Source organism: Calonectris borealis, chromosome 33 (genome assembly GCF_964195595.1).
Source record: "Calonectris borealis chromosome 33, bCalBor7.hap1.2, whole genome shotgun sequence".
Taxonomy (NCBI): Eukaryota; Metazoa; Chordata; class Aves; order Procellariiformes; family Procellariidae; genus Calonectris; species Calonectris borealis.
This window is the reverse complement of record NC_134344.1, coordinates 908498-926326: the sequence shown is the minus strand read 5'-3', so window position 1 is coordinate 926326 and position 17829 is coordinate 908498. Positions and strand designations below refer to the sequence as shown.

The 17829-nt window shown below is 49.5% G+C and overlaps 2 protein-coding genes and 2 non-coding genes across 5 annotated transcripts in view; 1 reads left to right on the top strand and 3 right to left on the bottom strand.

Annotated features, from left to right (window-relative positions):
* The window catches only part of LOC142074149 (uncharacterized), a 158577-nt gene that overhangs the window by 34445 nt on the left and 106303 nt on the right, over nucleotides 1–17829 (top strand). The window lies entirely within an intron of this gene.
* TRNAP-UGG (transfer RNA proline (anticodon UGG)) lies at nucleotides 1221–1292 on the bottom strand. The gene has a single exon. It is a non-coding gene; the product is annotated as a tRNA-Pro (tRNA).
* Nucleotides 1439–1511, bottom strand: TRNAT-UGU (transfer RNA threonine (anticodon UGU)). Its single transcript has one exon. It is a non-coding gene; the product is annotated as a tRNA-Thr (tRNA).
* LOC142074154 (E3 ubiquitin-protein ligase TRIM7-like) lies at nucleotides 1683–16179 on the bottom strand. Of its 2 annotated transcripts, XM_075134635.1 has the most exons (8): nucleotides 15770–15960; nucleotides 13295–13721; nucleotides 12355–12450; nucleotides 11800–12030; nucleotides 9719–9741; nucleotides 9028–9143; nucleotides 8144–8179; nucleotides 1683–5436 (listed from the first exon to the last, which is right to left on the bottom strand). In XM_075134635.1, exons 1-8 carry the CDS (start codon nucleotides 15958–15960, stop codon nucleotides 4922–4924), a joined length of 1635 nt encoding a protein of 544 aa, XP_074990736.1. In that variant the 3' UTR covers nucleotides 1683–4921. The 2 variants fall into 2 exon arrangements, with proteins under 2 accessions (XP_074990736.1, XP_074990735.1); XM_075134634.1 differs by having other exon boundaries at nucleotides 13295–16179.

The window sequence follows — 17829 nt, the reverse complement described above, 5'->3', positions numbered from 1 at the left end:
CAGCGTGCCCAGGTGGCCAAGAAGGCCAACGGCACCCTGGCCTGTATCAGAAGTTGTGTGGCCAGCAGGAGCAGGGAGGTGGTCGTGCCCCTGCACTGGGCACTGGTGAGGCCGCACCTCGAATCCTGTGTTCAGTTCTGGGCCCCTCACCACAAGAAGGACATGGAGGTGCTGGAGCGTGTCCAGAGAAGGGCAACGAAGCTGGTGAAGGGCCTGGAGCACAAGTCTGATGGGGAGCGGCTGAGGGAACTAGAATAAGATGAGAAGAAATGGCCTCAAGTTGTGCCAGATGAGGTTTAGATTGGATATTGGGAAAAACTTCTTCACCCAAAGGGTTGTCAAGCCTTGGAACAGGCTGCCCAGGGAAGTGGTGGAGTCCCCATCCCTGGAGGTGTTTAGAAGACGTGTGGATGTGGCGCTTAGGGACATGGTGGGCTTGGCAGTGCTGGGTTAAGGGTTGGACTCGTTGATCTTAAAAGTCTTTTCCAACCTAAATGATTCTAGGATCCTCGCTCATCCTTCTTTGGCAAATCAGCCAGATTTTTGTGTGTTTCTCTTGGGGAAAATAAAAAATACTTCTCTCTCATTTCTCTCGCTACACAGCTCTTGTCCCGACCTTGATTCACCCCAGCTCCTGAACAATTTTTATTTCTAGAGTTACACACAGCCGGAGTTGCTTATTCACTGTTGCTATTAATAATTTTTTTTTTTTTTCCATGGGGACCGAGCCAAGATCAGCACAGGAGAGGTGACAGCCCACAAGAGAAAGATCTGGAGCGTTTCTGTGTATCCACAGCTCTTGTGCAATGGGAAATGCTGAATTTACGTCACTCTGCACAAACCGTGAGATTTATGTAAAAGCGGAGGCCCGGGGAGGCTGTGTGCAGCAATCGCCTCTTCTTTGTGTGGTTTGGGAGGGTAACGAAAGATATTAGCAGGGAAGGGTTGATTTACAAGCAACAGGGAAACTCAGACGCCTGAGCAAAAAGATCCTGAAACCTGAGGTTTTTTTCTCCCCCGCCGTGAGTTTTCCCAGTGAGCTGCTGAGAGCGCTGCGGCTGGAATGGGACTTCAAAAAGCTGCGGAAGGAAGGGAAAAATAATTAATTAAAATAGTTCAAATGGTTATTTTAAAAATTATTATTTAGAAAGAAAGAAACAAACAAAAAAAACCCACCACCAACCAGGGAAAATAGAGGAGAAGGGGGAAAAATAAGGTTTGGGCTCGTCCGGGATTTGAACCCGGGACCTCTCGCACCCAAAGCGAGAATCATACCCCTAGACCAACGAGCCGCGCTGGGGATCCGCTTCCCCGTGCGGGTGTCGGTGCTCGGAGCGGATCCGCCCCGGTCCCGGTCCCGGTCCCGGTCCCTCCCCGGTCCCTGCGTGGAGAACAACGATGGTGCTTTTTGGGAGAAAAAAAGCAAAGGAAAGGGCTGAGGCCCCAGCGAGATTTGAACTCGCGACCCCTGGTTTACAAGACCAGTGCTCTAACCCCTGAGCTATGGAGCCGGCACGGCAAAAAAACCCCTTCGCAGAGGTGTCCAGGGGGGAACCCCAAAACTGGCTGCATCGCCCCAAATCTTCGTCACCCCCCAAAACCCGTCCGAGGCACCAGCCTGGGCCAGCTGCGCTAAACACAACGACAAACAGCAGCAGCAAGGAGCGTGGCACGGCCAGAAGCCTCCGGTGCATCGTACACCCCTATAACACCAAAAGTTGGGGTTCAGCCCCTACGCTGAACCACTCCGAGAGTCGGGGTTCAGCCCTTAGCACCTCCGGCATCTTTTTTTTTTTTTTTTTTTTTTTTTGCAGGAGGTTTGGCCAAAGTACAGGCGGCGAGGAAAGCTCCGCGTTGCTGCCGGAATAACCGTGATGTCCGTTTCTCCCCTCTAAGGTTGTTTAAAGGCGAATGTTGGCTCAGTCTTTGTCTTCAGCTTTTTATTGCAGCCCTGATTTGAGGAATATGCAAATGTTGGGCTTGTGCTTAACATAAACAGATGTGGGGAAAAAAAAACCCGCCCCAATATATATATATATATGCCTTCCTCCCAATATATATATCTGCTTTCACTTAAATTCTTTCTTTAGACTTAAATTCTGAGCAGGACAATCCTACAAACCACAATCCTGGTGTTCTCCAGCCTGTTAGCAGTTGGGAATAATAAACAGGAGAAGGTAAGCGCAGGTAGCACCTTCACATTTTATTTCCAGCATGTGGGCTAGGAACAATCTGGGAGGTTTCAAATCCGCTCGGGTGATGTTTTTTGCTTCCCGGGGATTGCAGAAACAGCATTTTTCACGTACAAACCAAGCCACAACATAAGAAATACCGCGTCTCCTGCTGATGCCTTTCTTATTCTTGGGATTTTTATTTATTTATACAATTTCTACAGTGGCATAGCTTCAGCAATGGATGGAGCTTAGAAAATTCAGGTGTTTTGCTCACCTGTTCACAGCTTGACCTTTATAAGAGTTGTTGCAGCTTTAAATAATGTGGATTTAAAGCCAAACTTATTTAAAAAAAAAAAAAAAGTAGACTCTCAGGGTAGGAAACAACCCACCAGCTGAAAACGGAGATGTTCATGCCTAAACCCAGTCACCCCCAGCTCTTTTTACGACTAATGGCACCTTAAATTCACCCGATCCTGCGTTAAAACATCTCACAGGAGATGGGTTGTGCTTCATCTCCAGCAGCCAAATTTCCGTTATGTGGGACAGAGCGAAAGGCTCAGCTGCGCACAGAGAAAACCTTCAAGGATGCATGGGAAGCTACACCTGTAAACCCGGGGAAAAAAACACACCTCTCCACCGCGTCAGCAAGGTACAGATGTTTTCTGATGGATTCACGCCGTTTCTGGTCCGTTTGGGTTTTGATGTCACCTTTTGCACAAGCCAGGCCTCTTTCTAAGGCGGCCTTTGATAGACCGCGCATCTTCACAACCAAGGGCAGAAGCTGGTGGAAGCGATTGAAGGCGTTTAGGGCAACCACCCATCTGCGTGCCCTAGGAGTACAGCGTTTTCATTTTATTCTGCTGCCGTGACATGGATTTACTGCAGAGAAGGGGTTTAAAAAACCTTAAGACGTAGGAAATGTGTTCAACCCACAATTTCTTGGCATTGGAGTTGACCAGGGTTTTGCCAGTAGGTTTGAGCACGTATGAAGATCAGCTGTGCACAGCAATGTCTTTTTCTCATCTGAGAACTGGCCAGGAAATGTTGTTCTTCATTAAAAAAAGCTTTCCCCCTCCCCCCTATTTCCTGAAGAGGTTTAACAGGTTTTCTAGAAAAGGTTAAAAGGCCAACCAACAACACCCAAAACCAGAAACCATATTTTTCATCACTTCAGACAATAATACACTTCTTATTTTTTAAAGGCTGCTTTGTTTTGGCAAAAGCAACAGTGAACAAAGCAAGCCGCGTGTTAAACATTTGCTGCCTTGGCAGAGAGTGAGGATTTCCAGAAAAGGAAAACAGAAGACAAAGGTAAAGGGGCGATTTTGCTGAGAACTGAGCAGTAAAGAGAGTCTCAGGAAATCTAAGATTCAGCACCCGAAGTCTACGTGACTACGGGCAAAGCAGCACAACCTTGGGGGAGTATTTTGAAGACATCTTCTACATAGAGAGGACCTCAGGAGGAGTTACACGGGAGCACCAAAATTCCGAAACATGGGCCTTGCTCACATCCAATAGGCCAAACACACCTGAGCAACATCGTTTGTTGCTTCACAAACAAACAAACAAAAAGCACCTTTCAGCCTTTCCCAGAGTAGCAGCAATACCTCCCTCCTGCCCAGAGGAGCCATGGACAGAGAACTGAAGCACAGAGCTGATGGAGAGGGCAACCAAAAGCCCACATCATCTCTTCAACCCTACTTTGACTCCAAGACAGGTCAGATCTTGGTGGCCATGTGGTTTAGACCACCTGGGACAGCTCAGCCCACCATCTCAACATCACAAAAATAGCCTTTGGAGTACAGTTATTACCCCAGATTTTAGGAGCACCAGCTGGAATAAGTAACCAGGCACCCACCCTTCACCCTGAGGACCTTTCTTCCCAGCAGGAGCAAAAGGGAAAAAGCCAGAAATTCCAGCTGAGACCCTTATAACCACTCACACAGCCCAGCACGAGGGTGTGAGCATCCTCACTGAGCATCCTGACTCACGGAAATCCAATCACTCCCCAGGAGCAGTTAATAAGCCTAATTACCTCCTCCTGAATCTCGTAGGAGTGAAGGCACCTGGGCAGGATTTCCACTTTTGGCACAGAGGTGGCGACTGCAGTTTGTTGGGAGCAACAGCATAATAAACCAATGGAAAATCCCCATTAAATTCACTTCAGGAGGAGCAAAATTTTCTAATTTGGTTTCACTTCATCAAATAGAAAGGAGCTTTGCCTATTCCGGCTTTGGATGGATGTCCAAAGTGTCCTGCTCGGTGTTACTCTCTCCACCTTTCCCACAGGACATTTATGCACTAAACATTTCATTTTTAAGTCACTGACGCTTCTAAAGGGATAGAGGGTCCACTCCAAAACTTCCCACCAGTTCTAATACTGATTCTTAGACCCACACAAGAAAAGAAAAATACCCGTCCGTGATGAGACTTGGAGCCACAAACCAACCACCAGTGGTTTCCTTCTCGCTGAAGAGGTGAGTTGGTTCAGAGACGGGTTTAAGGTGGTGACCACAACCTTCTGGGGATTGCTGATGATTTCAGTAGCTGTTCTCTGGTTCAAGCTGAAGGCCCTCCTTGAGATATTTTTTCCCTGACTACCTGGTTACCCACCTATCAGCTCTCTGCCTGCCAATGTGCCAACAAACCATGGTTGACTTGAGAGTCTCTTGTGCTCATCGCTGCTGTCCAGGTGCCATCCAGCGAAGACCATGGAGATAGGTCCTCAGCAAAGCCCGTGAGAAGTCTCAGGGGCACAGTTTGATGTAGGTAACAGTGGAACAGACCGAAAAGAGAGGGAACACCTTCTCCTGGAAGGCCACGTTGAAGGTGAAGATGTGCTGCATGTTGTCAGCGTTGTAGAAGGAGACTTCTTCCCCTTCGTAATCCAGGTACACCCTGACCTTATTGAGTTTCTGGCTGAGGCACAGCGGGGTGCGTTGGGGAGAGGTGACCGCCCAGTAGCGACCTCCATTTTGCTGAACCGCCCAGATCCCTTCTTCGGGGGAAAACTGCGTCAGACCTTTCCTCCTGATGGACTCCTTGGCCACCCCAAAGGCCCAACCGTCCGAGGCCCCCACCTCCACTTCCCAGTAATGTCTTCCCGACTTGAAGCCCGTGGTAGCCAGCACCCGAGAGTTCGTGTCGAATCTCTTGGGGTTGTCGGGCAGTTCCTGTTTCCTACAGCCCATCCTCACGCTCTTGAGGTCTGCAGAGAGGATGAGGAGGTGGTTTGCCGAATCGGGGTCCAGGGTCAGGTCCTCTGTTGATGACAGCAGTGACAGTAAATCAATAAGAAATTTAACAACTAAAAGCCCAAGCTGGGGATAGTTTTATCAGTTGCTGAACCACACCCCAGCCTCCATAACCACATCCCAGCCTCCATAACCACATCCCAACCTCAATAACCACATCCCAACCTCAATAACCACATCCCAACCTCAATAACCACATCCCAGCCTCTTCAGCTGCCTGGACGGTCTGTGGTGAAGGAAAGCCAAGTTCAGACGTTGGCTTGGCTTTGAGGTGCTTGAGATGCCTCCTCTCACCATTGACTCTGCAGGAAGCCTGGAGGCTTGGGGCTAATTTTAAGAGGAGTAATTTTAGACTTTATGTTACTTCTCTCTACGAGTACACCAGCTCAAGCCACATGTGTGAGAAATTTGGAGGTGGGTGAGGAAGGTCCCAGTTAAAGATATGCGATGAGAATCCACCTCAGCTTTATCACATCCCCACCAGCTGAGGGTGAAGAAAAACAAGGCAAAGCAAATCATGGTAAATGAGGACCAAGATCTGGTTCGAGATGTCCTAGAGGGAGATCTACAACTGCGTTGTAGTCTTTGGCTCTTTGATCAGTTCATGATCCTTCAGCAATGCCGCCAGGCAGCACCCCTCAAACACCGACCAGGGGGGACTCATCTGCCCTCCCACACTGACACCCCAACTCCCTTCACGGGAGGGCAAAACTCATGCTGCTGCTGCTAAGAAATGGGGTAACAACAGCATAAGGACGTTAGGAGCAAAGAACACAATAAAACCACATGCAAATGATTAGCAATTACATACAGTAAAAATGGACCTTAGATCGAGACTTTTTTCCCCAAATAAATTGATAATTTTCATTTCTTGTTTTTGTTTCTGGCTCATCTAACGTACAACACACAAGATGGGGTATGCACGCCCCTCAGATCATAAATTGCTCAGTATCTGTCCCCAAACTATCCCATGATGACAAGTCCTCATGGAAAGCCATGACCTAAGGGCATCTTTACACAGCAGATCACATCTGGACAACCCAGAAGAAACATGCATGTAGATGAAGTTTGATACTAACATCTTCTCCCCTTCCAAAATCAGGCTCAAAGGAAACAGCGAGCACGTTAGTGACCTCAAATTGTGGTTGTAGTCAGCAAAGTTGCCACGAATGAATGAGACCCTTTGGGGGAATCTAAGACGGGGGAATCTAGGAGCTGAAACGTGTCAGATGCCGCCCCAGAGTTTATTTAGCTAAAGGTCTTTATGCTCTTTCGAAGTCCATAGATTTGGACCTGAAAATTGCAAATGAAGTCCAAAAAGACCCATGATGGGACTGAAAGCTTCATGGTGTTTCACAGGGGTCGGAAAAGTGATAGCAACCACAAAAGCTCTTGGAAAAGATGAACTAAGGCTGTCAGAGGAGTGAGATTCAACAACTGCTATGAGGTTTTGGCTGGTCCCTTCTTCACCCCTTGATCCCCCAGCTCTCTGCAGCATAAGCTGTGGCCCAATCTGCTTTCAGAGGGTTTGCTGGTGTAATGCACCAGCCGAGTTATACCTCTACACATGCACACACACCACCGCGGACATGCAGTGAGGGTCGTTTTGCCATTTTGCTTTTAAATGGTGGTCATCAGCCTTTCTTCTTTTGCTTTGCCCGAGCCCTCGGCATTTTCCAGAGATATCTGGGGATGTTTGTGAGCAGAGTCTGGCCCCTCTAAGCTGGATGGTCTTTGGAAAGGATCCAACCCATGGCTTGTCCTCCTCTGCCTTCCCCAAGGGGTTTGCAAACCCCATGCTGAAGACCACCACCTTAAAAGCAAGAATAAGCCTTCTCTTCGAAAAGAGGGGGTAACTCTGGCTGCTCTGGGCATGGGTATGCAACCTTCACCCCAAGGGAGCTGGAGGATTGGGGTAGATTTTAACAGCATCTCCCCATGCCCCGCACCCACCACAGTGCAAAGTCAGAGGGATCAGGCTGGTGACAGAACCACTGCGGGGCCCATCGTTGTGCTTTCGGGGCTCATTGGCATTCCCCTGTCCTCACCGCCGCTGGTGAAGCAAAGCAGAAGCTCGTCCAGCATTGAAAGAGTCAATCTGGGCCAACCCAGCTGGTTTTGTCGGTTGCAAATTCATGACCTCTCAGGTGAACTCGCTCCTTCGCCAACCCCAGAGAGTTGGCGAGCAAGTCTTCTCCATCACAGCGCGATTTGAAAGCAACCGCCTGCCCACAGCCACGACTTCAACAGCTTTCCGCAGAATTTAAGTCATCTCAGTTTGCACTGGAGCAGATTACGGAGCGCTCACACCCTCCCTCCCAAACCCTGGTGGAAATGGGAGCCCAATCACAGAGCAAATCTGGCAGACTTAAAGCAGGTTGTGGCTTTAAAGGGTATGAATGCATTTTGGGTTCAAATATCTGTTCTTTCTGTTCCGCACTGTAGTTTTGTTAAGTGTAAACAGGCAGAAAGGACCTAGTTTAGCTGTCAGATCCCCGGCGTCAGCTAGAAAAATCGTCTTTTGACTCTCGAACTGAGCAGGCTGGATCTGGAAATCATCAAGAGAGAAGAAATTAAAAAAAAAAAAAGAAATCTAGAGTGCCTTTTTTCTTTTTCTCCCCCTCTCTTTGGCTTTGCAAAACCAGCTTTGCAAATCACAACCACAATTTAAAGTCTTTGCTCCAGGGCGCTACGTCTTAAGTATTTTCCTTTTACCTTTTTCACCTCTTCCCAGTTCATCTCGCAGGTTTTCTGAAAAGAAGAGACAGCCGAGTAAATGGCAACACCGAGAGAGCCAGAGGGAACCACAAAATCTCCTTTACGGGGACGTTTACACCCACACCACGTTGCCGGCCGACGTGGGACTCGACAGGCAGCAAGAGCTGAGGATGGAGCAATGCCAGCTCCCACCAGCTTGTGCAATGGGGACAAGCAAGAGGAGAAATCCCTGCTAAACAGTTTTTAATTTTTATCAAAAAAAGCTTTTTTTTTAAAAAAAAAAAGCTTCTCGACATCAAGAGAATGCAGGTTTATTTAAACCTTATTTATCGTGCCCTGCCATATTTGGTTCTCCTCGTTGTATTATGAGTTTCAAACTTTTAGTATAATACTTTAAGCCTATTATTGCTCCAGGATATAGTTTGCATTTAGGGATTTTCTCTTCCAGATCTGCTTTCTGGTGCTTGCTTCCTTTCCAAATCCCTCAGCACCATCTCGTGGCTTTGCTGCATTGCTGCAAGGGGTTGGTTTTTAAATGCAAAGCTTGGCTATCCCGGCCTCAAATTATTCGAGATGTGAAAATTGCAGGCTTTATTGCACTAAAATCGATGTGCCAGGATCAGCTTTTTCCCTCTTTAAAAGAAATCCTGCACCTCCTTCACTGGCAGCCTGGCAGGGTGAGTCTCCTCCTGTTCGTGCGCATCTCCAGAAGTCCTTTCCAACAGAATTTATTCTCCTATTTCGGTACCGCTGGCCAGGCATGTGCTAAGGGACCTCGAGACATCCGCAGCATCCCCAGCACTCCTCATCCCTTTTCCCCGACGCCTGCTAAAGGCCAGGCCTATTTTAAACCCCCCCTCCCCGGTTTCGTTTTCACGTACCTCTGAATTTTTTTAAGACTTTCTCAAGGACGACGGTCTTAAGGGAGAAATTGCAGATGTGCATTTTCATATCTGTGCACACCGGCACAGGCTTCTGGCACTTCACGTCGTCACTTCTGCAGAGAAAAAAGTCAAAACAATAAGAAAATCATTGCTATTCCCCCTCTTTCTTTTTCATTTGCGGTTGGCAGCGTGCAACGCTCCCATCCCACCCCACCGGCAGTCTGTCCGAGTGCTCAGCGTTACGCTGCGAGGATCGCACATGGATTTCAACCTGCCTGGGCTGAGGACACCAGGATTTACATGGCAAAACCCCCTCGGCTGGTTGCTGGAGAGGGTGTCTCTGCTGGGTTACCCCCCCTCAGCTGCTCCTGCTGCAGCTTAAATTTCATTTTTGGTGCTTAAGTGGTGCTTAATCCACTGCCCTGGGTGAATTGCATGTCAGGCAAAGAAGATGACTTGGGGTTTCTGGTCTCACTTGACCTTTGAAGAAACTGCCTGGTAGGAAAAGACTTTGTGATAACTCTAAGTTTTCCAAGAAACTGGAAGACACCCAGGGCTTGCACCGAGTAGGAGGCAATCTCCGTCTACCCCGGTGCCTCCCTGGGCATCTGGATTGCAAACACTGACCTTTAAACAGTGCTGGTGGGGGAAAAAAGCGTGAAAGAAGGGGAGAAGCAGCGCTCCGTACCTGCTTATGGTGCTCATTACATCCTAGAAAGGAAAAAGAGAGACCGAGTGAAATCCCTGTGCAACGTGTGCTACCTCTTCCCTTCTCAGACAGCATGAGAGCAATTCCCCTTCGTCTAACCCAACCAGGACGTCCATCCCTTACGGCTGCAACAAGCAGGCATGGATCCATGCCTCAAATGTTTGCTTTCAGCTTTGGAAGGCCACAGTTCCACCAAATCCCACCCAAGCGTCTGCAGCAACTAAAGACCCAGCTGCTTCTGGGGGGAACCATTATGCCCATAGAGTCATGGTGTGGTTTAGGTTGGAAGGTGTCTTTGGGAGTCTCTCATCCGACCCATGCCAGCTTGCCCAGGGCCTTGTCCAGGTGAGTTGGGATTATCTTCTAGGGTGGTGACTACAAAACCCCCTCTGTTTCCTATTCCAGTAGGAATTGTTGTTGTGAACCCAGGTGTAGGCATCTGGCAGCCTTTGAGAAGCTCTTAGGGTCTTTCTGCTGGTCTCCCACTTCTGAGAAGGTCCTGTCAACCTGTCCCATATGAAGTCTTGAGATACAGAAGGACACCTGCAAGTATCCACCTGCCTAAGAGCCAAAGGGACATCATCTGCCGTAACTTGGCCACCTAGAAAGCTGGCATTAAACTTGCACCTCTACGTCTCCATGATATCTGGACTTCCATGGTCACCAAGAAGAGTTTAGGGTGCCACCAAGGGGTGATTCATCCCACCCCGGGATGGATATTCCGACAGTGGAAATGGTTTGCCCTCAGGAAGGGTGAATTATGGAGGTAAATTACAGGTTAAAATACCCTCAATAACTAGTTGCTTCATGACGAAAATTCACTGAGATGAAACCCATGCTTGGTCCAGTCCATGCCTCTATTTGTCCTTTCCGATACTTTTAAAATAATATAAAGGAGGGCATAAACCATGGCGAGTACGTTGGATGGGATTCAAAAGCAAAACAAAGCCATACCCATCTCCCAGGGAATGGAAAAGGACTCTGGAGCTGGCTAAAGATTTCCAGGGTGGCCTTTTAAAAAAATATCTCCTATTATTACAGGGTCATTTGTGCGTGCGTTGGTGAGGGCTGGGCAAAGACCACGTGAAATGAGTTTTCACCCATAGCCAAGTCCTGAGACCATCTGCAAATATTTACAGTGCCTGGGAGGGAATTTAACTCTGCAGAGCTGCGTGCACCAGAAGCTCAGTCTACTCAGTTTAATCAAAACATCGCCAATTAAAAGAAGGTCACCCGTGCGCCTTTTGCCGTTCAGTGGGGGGCTGGACTGCTGGATTTTGGGATGGGCAGCTGGGGCGAGCTTCATCTGCGACGGCGATTTTGGGTAACAGAGAGGGCTGGATTGGCTCCAGCTTCTTTCTTTGCGATGCAATCAATACCTGGACTCCATCTGCTCTCTCCCTCATACTTTCCAGCTTGGTTAATAGTTCATTTTGACTTGAAAACCCAGCTCTGCTTTCAGGTCCCGGCCAACCTTCTGCAGCCAGGACTTCGCTGCGAAAACTGGCAAGGAGCCGTGTCCTGCTGAGCCCTGCTCCACGTGCCTCTGTACTCCACGCCATCCCGAGCCCTCACCAACGCCTTTAGGCTGGAGGAGTGGGCATCTGTGACTTGGCATGCCACAAACCTGCAGCGTTGCAAACCCATCAAGACCTGGATTTGCAAAAGGAGTTGCTTGGTTTAAGGATCTAGCCAGTACCGCTGCGGTGGCTCTTCAGGCAAGGTCTAATTCAGCTTTGAACGCCTTGAAACAGGAATTTATGGGTGCTAGAAAGGTCCAGACAAATTCATGGAAGAAAAATTTATCAGAGGCTATTAAAAATGAAGAGCACATCTCTGTTTTGGGATGTTCCTGAGCCAGAGATTGTTGCTGTGTGTTATTGCTGGCGTGGCAGAGCTCAGGGCACTCAGACCGTGCACCATCTGCTCATTAAAGGTCGGGGGGGAAAAAAGGACATTTATCCTCAAAACAGCTCTGCAGGATCCAGAAACGCATTAAAAAAGGATGAAGAAGGGTCATGACTCAGACCTGAAGGCTCATTTCATAGCAAACGTCTCACCTTGAGGAACTCAAGCATGGGCTGCTGGATTTTCTCCTCCAGCTCCGTGATGAGCTTATTGAGGAGCGTGATCTCCTTGGAGAGGTCGGTGATGTTCTCGTTCTGCCTCTTGGCGATGTTCTTCTCCATCTTCTCCAGCTGCCCCAGGAGGATGTGCTCCTGGTCATGCAGGAACTGCCGCAACCTCTCGAACTCCAAGAGCAGCTTCTGCCGCTCGTTCTCGATGGTTTTCTGGGAATGAAATGCAGCAAAAAGGGGTTTAAGCTGGTGCAATGATTTTGGGGTGGAGAGGGGCCACCTGGTGAATTTGGAGCACCTGCCAGTGTCATTGCTCCTGCTTGCTGGCTTGCTTGTGAGACTGGTGCCTTCAACCGGGGAGGGGTGAGGAGATGTTGCGTGTGTGGCGTGTCTGGACTAAGGCATTGAAAAGAGGTGGGGATGGGAGAGCAAAGGCCATGGGCCTCCACAAACAGCCGTTATCTGCATTCTCCTCCATGTGTCCCGACCTGGACCCTTGTCCCCACCACCCCAGAGCGCTGCATTGCGGGCACGCACCAAGAGCTCCTGGGTTTTCTTATCATCGTTCACTTTAAACTCCAGTAGCTCTTGCCTCTCCTTTTTCAGGAAATCCAAGCGTCCCTGGATTTTCTCCTAGGAACAAAGAAAAAAGATATTACTGGCTTTTCTTTCTTCTGCTGCGTTTGATTTCTTCTGCTGCGTTTGATTTCTTTTGCTGCATTATTCTGCCTGTGCACGCTTTGTTCTTGCAGCCGTGCAAAACCAAGCAGAATTACAAGAAAAATTCCGGGGCACTCCCACCGGGTGAACACGCTGGCTCAGCTCTGCCCACGCTCACCCCGACACCCACGTTTGCAACCCCCAAGGACCGCCACAAGCTCACATGCATGCAGCGAACGCAAAGAAAGAGGACGGAGGATGCCAGGGGAGGGGACGTGCACCGTTTTCATCGGCTGCTGCTACCACCTCCCCCGCCTTTGCTCTTGGCACAAGCAAAACTTGGCTTTAATCAATTAATATTCATCTTTGGATGCTCGCCCAGACCTAAAATAGATGCGGGCGTTTGCTCCGTCAGCTGTTACCCTACCGATAAGGTAGGTGCCCGCAGGTAGCGTTTGCAGCGCGACGCTCGCGTGGCCCAAACCCGGGGCTTTTGCAGGAACTTGGAGGGGAGAAACTCTTGGCTACCCCGTGTTCCATCCCACGCTCTCCCCAGCTGCAGAGGTGATGTGAACGCAGGAGAGGGTTTTTGCATATCTGGAGAGAAGATGGGTTTTCCAGGTCTTTGGAAAGCTAGAAAGCAGCAACCGGCTCTTTGCAGGGCGGTTGAGCACGAGGCTGAGCGTGGGAAAGCCAGGCGACCGCGCGGGGACTCGAGCGAGCACAGACGCGGCGCGACGCGTACAACCGGGAGGCAGAAGGACCTGGGGGGGGCGGGGGGGGCTTCCTCAGGGCGGACGGACAGACAGACAGGTACCTTGTATTCCTCGGATGCCTCATCGACGGGTACCACGGCGTGCGGCCGGTGCTCCCGGGACCTGTCGCACACCACGCAGATGGTTCTCCGGTCGTCCTTGCAGTAGAGTTTCAGGGCTTCCCTGTGCTTCGCGCAGAGCCCGTCCTCCTCGGCACCCTTGGCCCCACGGAGGGTGAACTGGCTGATGATCTCGGACATGTTCGCCAGCTGCCGGTTGGGTCTGAAGCTCTTCTGTTGGAAGACCTCTCGGCACTGCGGGCAAGGGAAGTCCATCTCTAGGTCCTTCCAACTCTTGATGATGCACGCCCGGCAGAAGTTGTGCCCGCACTCGATGGACACGGGGTCTTTGAAGAACTCCAGGCAGACGGAGCAAGTGGCTTCATCCTGGAGATTGCCGGGCAGAAACACCGCCGCCATGGCCTCTCTCCTGTGGGCAAGGACTGATTTCACCGGGGCTGAACGCGGAACATGAATACTTGGCATCCAGCCCCAAGTGGGCGTTGCTCTTCCAGGAACGAACCCGCTGCCCGAGGTCACTTCTGCAGTGTCTGGTTTCTTTAAACTGGTAACGAAGACCTCAACATTAGGGGACAACACGTAGGTAGAAGAAAAAGAAAGCAGGAGGGTCCTTGCCCTTTGCTCCCCCACAAATCCTGGGCTCCCTCTCTTTTTTTTTTTTTTTTTTTTTTTTTTTTTTGCAGGAGGGAGGTGGGAAAAGGGAAATCGTTTGGGATACGGCCACCAGATCTGGGTCTCGTTGCTTTTTGGCTGACCTGGTGCTAAATTCAAGATCTGAGTCCCCAGGCTTGTGTTTAAGAGCTGCTCCAGGCTCTGATCCAGGTAACCATCTAAGCTCTCGTCAAAGACCCATTTTGCCCTGCAAGCTTCAGCTGGGGACTCAGATGACTTGGTTGAGCTCCAGGGCTCAACAGGGGCCATAAAAAGCAACAGGAGAAAGGGAATACACATGGATGCAAAGTCCATATCAAGGTCTGGGGCGGGGGGGGGAGCTGTTCCCCAAATCATTAAAGATTAACCTCTGGACTGGGGTCCTGCACCTCAGAAACACTTTTTGTCTTCCAAGAACATTTTGTGCAGCTTTGCATTAAATGGGAAAGATAATTAATATACGAGGAGCTTCCTTGGCTGGGGTTTGTCTATAAGATGGTTGTCTCCACCTAAGCAGCTCACCAAAGCTCTTGTTATGGAGAGCGGAGATAAAAGCGAGTGACAGTCATCTAGTTACTGGGAGGGGGGGTGGCATGACCATCAGCAGAGAAATCACTCTGGAGAGTGATTCATCTTCTCCTAATGAGGACTTGAAAACAGATCAAGTGATCCCATCCATAAACGTTGGTTTCAAAGTCAGCCCAGCTGATCTGACATCTCCACATCGAGATCTTTTCCCTTGGAGACATCTGGAGCTAAGAGGAGACGAACCCCAACCCCAGAGGTTGTACGGGAGGAGTTACATCAGCAAAACTAATCTTGGTGTCCTGATGCCAGGGGTTTGCGAAGGGTTTCTGAGTTGTCCTAGGGGTTGTGTTCATCCTGACACCTCTGCAGTGGGTGAAGAACACTGAGGAGGGGTATCCATCCTCCACTTGAACCTCCCTTGTAACTTTAAAGCTTTTCTGGCACTTGCGTTTTCTAGCATCTGCTAAACAGGGGCATCAGTCTTCAGGCGTGCATTTACTGCTAATCCAGACTTGCTCATTTGGGTCTAGAAATGAGCTTTTTCAGGTCAGTTTAAATACAATTCTGGGCTTGGAAAGGAATCCATCATCTTCTCCCAGGAAAATAAAATCTCAATACCAGTGCTCGCTACGACCCACATTAGTTTGTGATCGGAAAAAACACGGAACAAATGACTCAGGCAAATAGCAGAATATATATATATATATTTATATGTATATATTCACACACAGACTCATATATAGGTGCATGTATATGTAGACACATATATCCCTATATATGCAATATATATCCATTTATATGTACGCAGTTCCCTACGGAAAAGGAATTTTTCTGCAGACCACCATTTCCACCGCTGTGCAATATTTATCTACCCACCCCTGCCCATATACATCGACATATATTTATACACACACCCCACTCCCCGTGGAAGGGAAATTGCTTTCTCTTCCACTTTCCATTTCTCTTGATCTGTAAATAAACACAAACTATATATTTTTCCTATGTTGTGCATATATTTTTCATCGCGCCTCTGCAGAAAGGAAGAGGTGATGGCCTATGAGCCGGAGAGAAATCCACACGTTATCCAGAGGCGCATAAATAGCAAAGGGAAAAAAAAAAAAAAAAGCGAGTGAAACGCCTCGACAGAAACAAGGGGCAGCCCAGTGGGAAAAGCAGGAGAACAAGGTGGGTATAGGGAAAATAAAAAAGAAAAAGGACAGACGACCTCTGGACAGACGGACAAGCGCAACCCACCGCCCTCCCCATGCCCCCGCGTACCTCGGAGCAGAGGCGTAGGAAAGGGGCATCCTCCCGAATCGCCCGACCTTTTGCATGGGGAGGGTGTTAGCGGGGGGCAGGTGGGGGGGGTGCCTGGTGGCCGAGGGCTCCCAGCGGGAAGTGGCCCCCGGCAGTCGCTCCACCACGCTCTGACGAAGGAAACCAGCCCGAGCCCTGGATGCCTCTGACATTTCGGTGCCGTTCAAGCTCCTGCTCCTTCCCAGCCCTCGGTTGCCCCATTTGTCCCCTCTGTCACCCCCCACCCCGTCTCACTTACCATTCCTTCCCCTCCCCCATTGCATCTATCCTGGGCACCCACCGATCTCCTTCCCTCCTCCTCCTCCCCAGCCGCTCTGGCTCTGCTCTCCTTCTCTGTGCCAAAGCCCTTTTCCCTGCCCAGAGCCAGGATCACATTTCCAGCACCTCCCTCCACCTGTCTCCCAGCCCAGACCTTCTCCCCGGGGTCTCTGCAGCCCTTTAACCCTCTCCAATGACCCGTCTTTCCCTCCAGAAGAGCAGGAAGGAGTGAAGTTTTTCATCCCTCCTCCGAAGCCATCCATGAATGATTCATCTCCCAGCTCATATTTGGGGCAGCGTCATGCAAAAAAGGGCAGAAACATCTCCTGCAGGATATCTCCCACCTACCATGGGTGGCTTGTTTAGGTAAGGAGATGGTGGGACATCCAAAACAACATGGAGGAGAGAGAAGAAAAAAAAATTCAACCCCAGTAACGTGGTTTCTTGCAGGACTGGCTTTTGGTACCAAACCATCCTGGGGTTCTTTGACGTTTTGTCCTATGTTGGGTGTTCAGACTCTTCCAGGTAGGACACGTGCGAGCAATCGCTGTCCTGCACTGGAGTTCCCCCTGCTCACCCCAAAACTGGAGCCAGCTACAGGGCTGGATGGACAGAGATTTGGGCTCAGTCTCAAGGCTGGAAGAAGTCTTCTCCAAACTTCCCATGCCAGAAACCTGTTGGAAGTTGAACCTGGCTCCACACCTATATCCACACAAGGAAGAAGTCCCTACAACCCCAAGCCACATAGAAATCTCTGCTGCCGTCAGTTTATCTGCCAAAACTCCTCAGGGGGTGATAATCAAAAGGAGCATCCCTCCCCTCTGCTGCCCGGTGCAGCGGACGGGATTTTTTTTTTTATCCTCATTAAAAAAATATGATCTGTCATTTAGCTAAATAACTTCTTGGCGCACTGAGCTCCCCAGCTACAAACGCATCAGACAAAATAAAACCCTCTTTTCCTTTTTTTTCCTCTCCCTTGTGCTGCAATAAGACAGAAAAAGTCCAAAATACCCATTTTGCTAGACCAGACAGTGACAACAGCAGAATCTCCACCTCTACACGATTCCCACATTTTATGCTCATGGTTTCTCCCTCCCGCCGTAGACGCTTTGCCCTCAGAGATATGGGTGATGCTAAAAAAAGCCCATTTATTTTAAAACTGTCTATAATGCATTGCCTTCTCCTCTTCAGGGCCTTTGGGCTGCAGGCAGCAACCAGACATGTCCTGAACTGATCGAGCTGTTCCTTCAAGTTTCATCTGAAGTCAACAGCAGAAGTCTGGTACCTCCTGAAGGACCATTTATTGTCTACGCTAGAGGGATAACTCAACTTCTGTTGACTAGTAAGGGAGTTTTGGGGTAGCACAGGTGAAATAAATACCTAATATCGATTAGATGGACATGTCCTTTATTTCACTTGGCTTCTTCGCAACCCTTGGTGCAAAGTTCCCAGCCCTGCACCGTAGGATGCAACCAGGGGAAAGCACCTTGGCTTGCCCTTGGGGTTTTAGGAGCAGGATTATGTTCAGGACCACAGGCTGCTCCCAGACCACCGGGAATGCTGAGTCTGAAGAGCTGTTAATAGGAGCGTCTGGCTGGAGAAGGAAAACAGGCACACGAGCCAAATTCAGCTGCCAGTTATAAGCCTGCGGGTTTATTGCTAGAGCTGAAACGAAATCGGGTGCATAGGGGAGCCCTGCAGACAACCATCCTCATTTAGGGTGACAGTCGTTCAAGATTGAGACCTCATCGCATTGAAATGGC

Excerpts from the sequence above, each read along its gene's own strand:
- LOC142074154 (XM_075134634.1), bottom strand. The coding sequence starts at position 14,320 with ATGATTTGGGGAACAGCTCCCCCCCCCGCCCCAGACCTTGATATGGAC. Across the intron at positions 12,451-13,294 it reads AGGCATCCGAGGAATACAAG|GAGAAAATCCAGGGACGCTT; the intron begins GTACCTGTCTGT and ends CTTTGTTCCTAG. Across the intron at positions 12,031-12,354 it reads AGAAAACCCAGGAGCTCTTG|AAAACCATCGAGAACGAGCG; the intron begins GTGCGTGCCCGC and ends TTTCATTCCCAG.